The following is a 10214-nucleotide window of genomic DNA, read 5'->3' on the forward strand; positions in this document are numbered from 1 at the left end:
CATTCATGGTCATGAAACGCAGAACCACCAGGTTCAGGAAGGCGCCGATGACCGTGAGTCCCGTGAGGATGTACATGAAGCTAAACGCGACATACTGGGGGTTGGTTTGTAGCGCATTATCCTTCTGCAGGGCTACATAGTCCCCAAAACCAATAGTGGTGAGGGTTATGAAGCAGTAATAGTACGCGTGGAAGAAGCTCCAGTCCTCATAGCGGGAGAAAGCCGCTGCTCCCACGCACAAGGTGCTCATGCAGGATATTAAGCCAATGCACACCATGTTGGCCATCGAGACCTCTGTGTTCCGAAGGCCAAGACACTTTTTGAGATGGTGCAACAGGTACTTGACGAAGGTGTTGATGCGTTCACCCAGACTCTGGAACATCACCAGGGTGAGGGGGATCCCCAGGAGAGCGTAGAACATGCAGAACACCTTCCCACCATCCGTGCTGGGGGCCGCATGACCATATCCTAGAAAATATAATGGATGTAATTCATTATTTTTAGGGTTGTCAATAATCAATCTCATAATTTGTAGAGATGCACCAGTCAACCAGCATAATCGGCAACCGTTTTATTTTGCCTGATATCTATTCTGGAGCTGTACACACACTGCACTGCAGCAATATATTTTGTGTGGAAATATTACAAAGTCTGTATACAGGACATTAAAGGGAAGATCAGATGCAAAATTCACTTTTACATGGTGTTCGAATATAAATGTGTGTTGGCAGTGTGTGTACACAACCACCCTATAATGACAAAAGTCCACACAGCGCTTTTTTTAAATCCCCAAAAAATCATTAGCACTTTCTCAGATCAAGCCATTCTCAGATTCTGGCCAGATGTACATCACACAGGCAGGCCCCTCCCACGATTGTTGACAGACACTAACGTTTCAGCATAGACCTGCCCTGAGTGAGCTGTCATCAGTCCGCCATTGTTTCGCCACTAGAGCACGTATAGACAAGAATGTCTCCTAAGTGATTGAGGTGTTTTGTTGTTGGATGTAATAATGAACATAGCAGTCGTCATTTACTCCTGACATCTGAGCCGCTGAAGATGCAGTGGATTATGTTTTTTTTTTTTGAAGGGAATGCACCCCCCCGATCTACCTAAATGCGTTTATGTTCAAACAAATCATTCGTGATCCAGCTTCACCTACAGAAGAAATGAGTATACTTTTTTTAATTTATTTTTTTCTGAGTATAAGTATTTAGGTTTTTAAGGTTTTAAGTGAGTATAAGTTTTTTATGAATTTTTGTGGCTAAATTCGGCTGAAGTTTACAGTCTCATGAGAACGGCTCGTCACCCCACAGAAGAGAGGGGCGGGGTCAGCAGAGCTCATTAGCATTTAAAGGGACATGCACCGAAATGGGTCGCTGTGAACAGAGCTGTTTTTGACAGGGTAAAAAGGGTGTCGTTTTACACTACCAATGAGCAATTTTAACCAAAGTATGTTATAGACTTTTCATTAAGACCCTAAAGAATCATATCAACTTCTGAAAAGTGGCATCTGATGTCCCCTTTAACAGAGGCCAGAAGCGCTGAAGATGGACACAAAGAGGAGAAAATACTGTACAGGCAGAGCAAGCTCACTGTTCACAATGCGCGAAATATAGGAAGAAAAATATAAATATTGAATTGGGGATGGTAGGGTTATATGAATGGACCACTGGAGGGAATTGACTGTCTTCAAAACATTTTTAATGGTAATTTCTTTTCCTCATATGATGTAGTGTTCATAAGCAAAGCTGCTTTGTTTACAGCGGAAACGCTGTAGGAAATGCTATATCTCTGCTGTTCCATAAGCGCCTCCTACTGTCATAGAGTGAATTTACATTTTAATTTCATCTGTCTGCTGTTTTTGTTTTGTGCAGGTGTATTTTTTGTAGCATAATTTCACAAATCTAGAGCCAGACCATTCTGTTTTCTTTAAGTCTTGAAATTATAAAATCTAATTAAAATAAATAAATAAATAAATAAAAACAGCTGCTCATGCTACATGTGTAGCATCTTTGTTTGGATTGTGATTAAAATGCAGTGGTTGCCGCTAATTTTAAATGGCTAGATATTTTTGTTAGAGATATTTTTGCCACTTAGAGCAATTTACCAATAACTAAATTTGCTTAAACAAAGAAGAAAAAAATCGGCAACCGGTATCAGTATTGACCAATTTGCTTGTATAAAAATGTAATATGCAATAGAAAATCATGATTGGTGCGTCACTAATCAATTTGTTTTGTAGTTAAAGCTGCAGTAAGTGATTTCAGAGAAACACTGTTGAAAGTGGACCAGACCAAGTACCAAAACATACTTGTAGCCAATCACCAGTAAGGGGTGTGTCCTCACATGATGGGGGAGATGCCCGTGTTGAATAGCATGTTTGTGAATTTGGGGGCAGAGCAATCAAGATAGGGGTCCTTTGATCCTGTTTTTGGTGATTTCAAATATCAACAGCCTTTCTCAGAAATCACTTTAATGGCTAATTTTGGTCCCTTTACCAGACATTCTGTTGACTATAAGTAACTTTGCAACTACACAACAACTTACTCTCATTATTAGTAGAGTATTAGTAGATTTCTAGGTTATAGTTAGGGTTAGGATTAGTAGAATAAGTTGAAATGTACCTGCAAAGTTACTTATAGTCAGTAGAATGTCCTTTGGGGGAATTTATACAATACAGATTGTTTCAAAGCAGCTTCAGAGTAATAGAAAATAACACAAGTAAGTGTTAATGTTGCAGAGTCCATCAATTATAAAACAACTTCAATTTTAGCTGTAAAGCAGCACTAACGAAGATCATAGTGCCATTATTTAGCTTAATTTAATATTGATTCAGTTCAGTAACAGTGTCAGTGTTGCAAAGTTAATCAAAACGAATTCAATGTAACTAAAGCAGTTCTACAGACGACAACAGAGTCATAATTCTAGTCAGTTCAATGTTGACTCAACTCAGTTCAGTAACAGTGTTGAAGTTGTAAAGTTCATCAGTTATAAAACAATTACAATTCCACTGTAAAGTAGCTCTACAGAAGAGCTGCTTTACAGTGCTAAACAGAGGTTTTATTTTGAGTGGAATGTAGCCTTAAATTTAGTGTGTTGCTCACGAATACAATGGTGAACACAAAGGATTAAAACTTTAATACACAAGTTTCACCATCCCATTTTCATAACAATGTGCATATTAAGGCTCCAAGTACAATTATTATACTTTAACTGAAGATGCACACCATGTGACATATAAATCAAACATCAATGGATGTTGATCTAAGAACGTGTTCTAGTCCAAGAGTAAACCATGTTAGGCTTGAAATGTTTCTTTAAGGAATTACCAGAGTGACAAGCTCATTTAAAGTATACAATAACTGTGACAAAATATGCTTAATCACTAATACATGCAATAAAAGGTACAATAGGAAAGTGTAGTGTATTCTAAAATAAATTTTATGAATGAAGAATTGTTACATAATAAACTCAAAAATACTTGACATATTGTTTTCAGTGTGATTGATGCAAATGTATCCTAAAACTAAAGTGTATTTGTATTAACATAATGTTTAGTTATTGGGTTTTCATAAAGTTCAGTGTTCAGTGTGTTTACTGTATTGCGACTGTTTTTATGCGAGAAATAAATCTGCCAGGTTCAGTGTACACTGTAGGTATTCTGTATGCACTATGTATATGTATATTTTACATTTAAAGGGAGCTGTATGTGTTAACTGCAATGATAAAAATTATTAAATTAATAATGATTAATGTTTCAAATATATAAATGTGGTGAAAGAATGCTGATGGAGCAAACTGGTGTAAGTAATTGTGTAACAGAGATAAAAGAATATTTATGGACATTTTTCTTAAACAGGCCAAATACTGAATATATTAGTAGTTAAAGATTTTCATGAGCATCATACTTTTTATTTAGCACTTGTGCTTCGACAAGATGTCAGCTTTACATCTATCGGACAAATTGCAGAAGCTTATGTCCTATCGGCTGAGGCATTTCATCTCTACACAAATAATGCAATTTGACATATTTAAAGGGGTCATATGATGCGATTTCAAGTTTTCCTTTCTCTTTGGAGTGTTAAAAGCGCTTGGTGCATAAAGAAGATCTGTAAAGTTGCAAAGACTAAAGTCTCAAATCCAAAGAGATATTTACACAAAATAGTGTTCTTTTTTAGCAACATCATATGACCCCTTTAACAGAAACAAAAATCTTTTTTTTTTTTAAAGGAATAGTTTACCCAAAAAAATGTCCACCCATTAATGTCTTGTGAAGTGAAAATCTGTATGTTTGTAAGAAACAAATCCATCATTAAGGGTTTTCAACTGTTGTTTATGGCTAAAACACAGGTCCATAATTCATAATAACGCTTCCTCAAGTGAAAAAATCCATCCCTTGTTGTCCTCTCACATCAAAACCCACTGACATATTTGTTTAGAACTGTTTTCACTGGTAAATAGTGCTTGATCTGTGCATATATCGCTCCTGATTCAGACAAGATGAATTTTCACTGGAAAAAAGCAATATTATGAATAAAGTTAAGTTAAAACGTCTTATTGATTTATTTGTTTATTACAAACACACTGCTTTTGACATTATTTGATGGACTGGAGTGGTGTGGGTTATTACTTGTGGATTATTGTGATGTTTTTATCAGCTGTTCGGACTCTCATTCTGACGGCACCCATTCACTCTAATAGTGAGCAAGTGATGTAATGCAAAATCTTTCCGAATCTGTTCAGATGAAGACACAAACTCATCTACATCTCCGATGACCTGAGGGTGAGTACGTTTTTGGCAAATCTTCATTTTTGTGTGAACTATTTCTTTAAAGGATGTGCATAAACTTCTCTATAGGAATCCAGTGTTCAAATTCAAAATCTTGTTTGCTAAAATATGAACGTTTGGGATGATTTGGCACTGTAAGTACAACAATATCCTTACCATCCCTGCACCTGTTAAAATTCTTTTCATTGAGATTCATCTTGCTTGATCATCTGTAATTGTTTTTGCATTGCACTTTGATGGAGTCCAGTTGCTCTTATTATAGAAGCAGCATGAATTATTTCTTTGAAAGCGGCTCAGTCGAGCCATCTGTACGTACAGGCTGCTGTTTAGAGCTCATTCTCAGTCTCTGCTTCTCTCCAACCAATTCAGCTTACATCTCCTAAAATAACTCCTTTTTTTCTGAATTATTATCATCAAATGTGCTGCAGTCACTGCAAATCCATTCAGTAGTTGAACACATATTCTAAAGGGGTTGGGGATTAAATACTTAGAGAAGGTGTGAGAGTGTTGGGGGAAGGGATGGTGCCAAATTAAGGATTAAAGATGTTTGCCATTGGTTAAATTACAATATAAACCATATTAAGGGACAAGCATAAGGGGTGATAATAATAAATATAATGGACAAAATGTTATATATTTGTTCCTAAGTGTGTGTGCTGTTTACATGTGTTTGTTAAATGCAGATCTGGGATGCATCCACCTTTATTAGAATTACATCACTGTCAGCTCACCAGTCCTACGTTGAGGATTAATGAAATTATTAATAATCAGATTATCCTATGGCACATAGAAAACCCTCCAAAGACGTTTTGGAATATATGAAGAAAGAAAAACCCATTTATATACATGATTATTTATATTTGTGTGTGTACACGTGCTGAGCCGTTATGTTTAGTAGGCTATATGTAACTGTAGCAGTGTTTTGGGTCAGATGTCCTGCTGCTGTCACTTTTAATCTTTCACATCTTCTTGAAAATCGAGATGGCAAACCAGTGCTGCAGAGTCGTGTGATTATATAATGCTATTTGGTTTTCTCTTTTACATAAGACAGCATTTGGTTACTTGATAATAAATGTCAGATTCCCTTCTTTGATATAGTATTACTACATTTAAAATTTTTTTGAAATAATTGCTATTATTTTGTAGAGACATTTGCATAAATACAGGTCTCTTATGTTAACCAAGTCTGCATTTATTTTTATTGATAACAAAAACAGTAATATTGTGAAATATTATCATTTAAAATACGTTTTCTATTTTAATATATTTTGTAATGTAATTTGTTCTTGTGATGCAAAGCTGAATTTTCAGCATCATTACTCCCAGTCTTCAGTGTCACATGATCCTTCAGAAATCATTCTAATATGCTGAATGCTGATCAAAAAACATACGTTAAAAATGTTTTTTTTAGGATTCTTTGATGAATTGAAAGTTCACAAGAATGGCATTTACTTGAGAAATTTGTTATAGCAATTTGTAACAATGTAAAAGTCTACGGTCATCTTTGATCAGGTTAATGCTAAATAATTTTCAAAAAAGAAAAAAAAAATCTTTTGAAAGGTAAATTTATTTTGCTTCATATTTCATGTCTTCCGTGTGATTATATAATGCTATTTGGTTTTCGCTTTTACATAAGACAGCATTTGGTTACTTGATAATAAATGTCAGATTCCCTTCTTTGATATAGTATTACTACATTTGAATTTTTTTTAAAATAATTGCTATTATTTTTTAGAGACATTTGCATAAATACAGGTCTCTTATGTTAACCAAGTCTGCATTTATTTTTATTGATAACAAAAACAGTAATATTGTGAAATATTATCATTTAAAATACGTTTTCTATTTTAATATATTTTGTAATGTAATTTGTTCTTGTGATGCAAAGCTGAATTTTCAGCATCATTACTCCCAGTCTTCAGTGTCACATGATCCTTCAGAAATCATTCTAATATGCTGAATGCTGATCAAAAAACATATGTTAAAAATGTTTTTTTTTAGGATTCTTTGATGAATTGAAAGTTCACAAGAATGGCATTTACTTGAGAAATTTGTTATAGCAATTTGTAACAATGTAAAAGTCTACGGTCATCTTTGATCAGGTTAATGCTACATAATTTTCAAAAAAGAAAAAAAAAAAATATTTTGAAAGGTAAATTTATTTTGCTTCATATTTCATGTCTTCCAACTTGTCCAATTCATGTCCTTTTCCAAATTTCCTACACTGAAAAAAAAAGTCTACGGTCATCTTTGATCAGGTTAATGCTAAATAATTTTCAAAAAAGAAAAAAAAAATCTTTTGAAAGGTAAATTTATTTTGCTTCATATTTCATGTCTTCCAACTTGTCCAATTCATGTCCTTTTCCAAATTTCCTACACTGAACAAAAAAACTGTATAAAAAAAAAATCACTCAGAAATTGCTAAATTCTTCAAACAATTACAAAGAAATGGAAGGTAACACACTGAATTAAATGTGAAATACTCTCAGGAAAAAAAAGGTACACAGCTGTCACTAGGACAGTACCATTTAAAAAGGTACACATTTGTACCTTATTGACCCCTAAAGGGTGCATAGAAGTACCTTAAAGGTACATTTTAGTACCCAAAGTTTAGTTATTAGTACCTTAATGATACTTATTTGTACTTTTCAAAAAGGTACCACCCCAGTGACATCTTCATGTATTCATGGTTATGGGGCGATATAAGATCATAGCTTTGTTTGGATGCAGAAATGGGTCTTTCATGATGACTGATGGTGACTGTCCTTGCAAAGCACCAGTGATGCCGTCACTAATGGGCAACCTGCCATGTGTCACACTGGATGAAAATGTATCCACATATACAGTATACGTAAGCATAATCGCACTGCAGAAAGTCATGCCAACAACAACCCAAGGCCATGTGCTTAAACACATCTTTCTCAGATATCAAGTAGCTCATTCAAACAAGCAACAAGTCCCTTTTAAATCGCAATGGATATCAATTAGCATTTTTTAATAATTAATATAGTAGTATGTAATATAATTAGTATAGTTATGTATGTAGTATTAATATTGTTTTTAATTGATTTTGTGTGTAGGCCTACAGTATTCAAATATTGTGCATTCTGTGAGCTCTGTGGGACAACGGCATAATACAAACAATGTTGGATGAAAATATTGATGGATTTGACTGTAGGTAAAACTAAATTAGTTGTAAAATTTTTATCTTGCTGTTTAAACACCGGATTTTGTGCATAATATCAGGAAATATTGATTTTTCTGTTAGTTTTAGAGCAGGATATGCAGTGCATTGCATGCTGTAATCTCTGTATAACTTCCTTTAGAAGTGTATCTTTGCACCATGGGTGTCATAAAATGGTCTATCCATCTGGCTGGTGGACTGTAAATATGCTTTGGGTAAAGTGGCATATAAAAAAAAAAAAATCAAATGCTGCAAATACAAGGCCTTAATAGCACCTTCATTGTCCTTTTGAAAAATCAACTGGGACACTAGAGCTGTCAAGCTGATCAACAGATTCTCTATGTGAAATGTTGCCTGAAATGTATAAAGTGCAAAAAGCCACAGATTCCAACTGATGTATGACCTGCTGCTCTGCTGGCCAGGAGGGTATTTGTTTTTTCAGTTCACATTCTTTCCATTCAAAACACTCCTTCCCCGCAGAGGAGGGCAGAAGAGGTGCTCGTGTCCCGCTGTACTGTCGCCGGACCCTGGAACTGTATTGATCCCACATCTTTCACATCAACATTCTAAGCATAAATTCAAAAAGCTCTAGGGAGCACATTATTCTAGTGTTTTGGAATTAAAATCCCCTCAAAATCTGTGCCGAACAACATATATTTTCAAATTACAAGAGAGCAAGAGTTCTGCTATTGATATTAGTTAAGTGTAAAACAGTATTTTGAAATCAATCAACTGCATATTTCAAAATGGACTAGTTGGTGGGTTGCATTATGAAAGGTCTGTATAATTAGGCTCTGTATAAAAGGAAATGTCTTTACAAAACATGCACTCTTGTGCTCAAAAACAGTGGTGCTCAACATGACAGAATGCAGATGGATCTACTTGTTGAACTGAAGTGCTTCTTCTTTGGGAAAAACATGCCTCAACCTACATTTTTCCAAAAAAACTTACCTACACTGTAAAAAATGATATGATGAAAAAGCCATGACAACTTATGTTTTGAAGTTACTTTAACTCATAAAAAGAATTTAAGCAATTTCAACTTTTTTTTTTATAAGTTATACTAGATTCAACTTGATTTTCAAGAGTCAGTTTAATGTTACTGAAGTTCAAAGAGCTCAATTTAGTTCAGTGAACTTAACATTTTAAGTTGTAGCTTATTGGCACTAACCGGCCAAATCTCTAACATGGATTCATGCGCAGGAGTCAGATTTGTACATTAATTTAATATCAGAGTCCTTTCCAAGAAAAAAAAATATTCCGCAAATCTAGACATTAGACTCATGTTTGAAACATGAGACATCGCAGTGCAACATCAAACAAGGAGACACGGGCGGACTATACAGCGAACTAACTAAACCGCGGAGGAGTTTCAGACGAACAACTCATGAACTTGAGGAAGCTGTCCGTTGGGCTGCGCGCGAAGCATATTCAGCGTGGATGAGGTGAGTGAATGCTTGTGTAACATCATTTTTGGGAGATTATTGTTCATTTTAGCAGAATTAGGTATGTTCTGTCATTGTTTTCCGAACTGTGTTTACCTTTCAAGTTTTGTATTTCTGATACGGTGGCCGCTGTGCTGCATTAGCACTGCAGATTGTAATGTAACGTTTGAGATTTGACACAAATGTGTTTCTCTACCTGTTAAACATAGTTAAGATGGGCAATTTGAGCGGTTATAGGTGTATTTTACCGTTAAAGTGGGTAACGTTACCAGCTTTGCTGAGCAGGCTCGGCATTTTCGCGGCCACTGGAAGTTTATCCCAGTCAGTTGGTATTCGTTACTCAGTAAAGTTAAGCGGTTTTTTATTTTATTTTATTTTTTTTATCAACTGTTCAAGCTAGGATAATATAAGTTAACTTGAGGTAGACGACGCCCGAGCTGTTTTCTACGACGTATGAACTAATCGTCACTAGTTTTGTCAGTTTCTATTCAAACTAGATGAACATATGAAACTTTTTAATATGATCTAAGAGACCACGATTCAAACTATTGTTAACCTTGTTAATTTGTGACTACTTTTGTAGAAAGACGTTTTTGTCAGCCGTACAACCGACATGTTAAACGTTACACTCAGTTGGACGCACTGTAGGCCTAACGTTACATCTGTTCCTCACAAGCTCGTTTTCTGTGCCATTTGTTATTTTATTAGCCATCATCATATATTTTATATATAATTGTTGTTTTACGATTGCAAATTGCTTACTGGTAACAGATTACAGGTAACAGTAAATGCA

At 35.0% G+C, this 10214-nt stretch overlaps 1 protein-coding gene across 1 annotated transcript in view; it reads right to left on the reverse strand.

Annotated features, from left to right (window-relative positions):
- Positions 1-10214, reverse strand: part of LOC107685790 (potassium channel subfamily K member 3-like) — a 16430-nt gene that overhangs the window by 1225 nt on the left and 4991 nt on the right. The window contains exon 2 of the mRNA XM_016482508.1: positions 2-468. Within this exon, the coding sequence (XP_016337994.1) occupies positions 2-468 (467 nt within the window). The remainder of the gene's footprint in view (position 1; positions 469-10214) is intronic.

The sequence above is a fragment of the Sinocyclocheilus anshuiensis genome, unplaced genomic scaffold (assembly GCF_001515605.1).
Source record: "Sinocyclocheilus anshuiensis isolate Anshui unplaced genomic scaffold, SAMN03320099.WGS_v1.1 scaffold617, whole genome shotgun sequence".
In the NCBI taxonomy this organism is placed as follows: Eukaryota; Metazoa; Chordata; class Actinopteri; order Cypriniformes; family Cyprinidae; genus Sinocyclocheilus; species Sinocyclocheilus anshuiensis.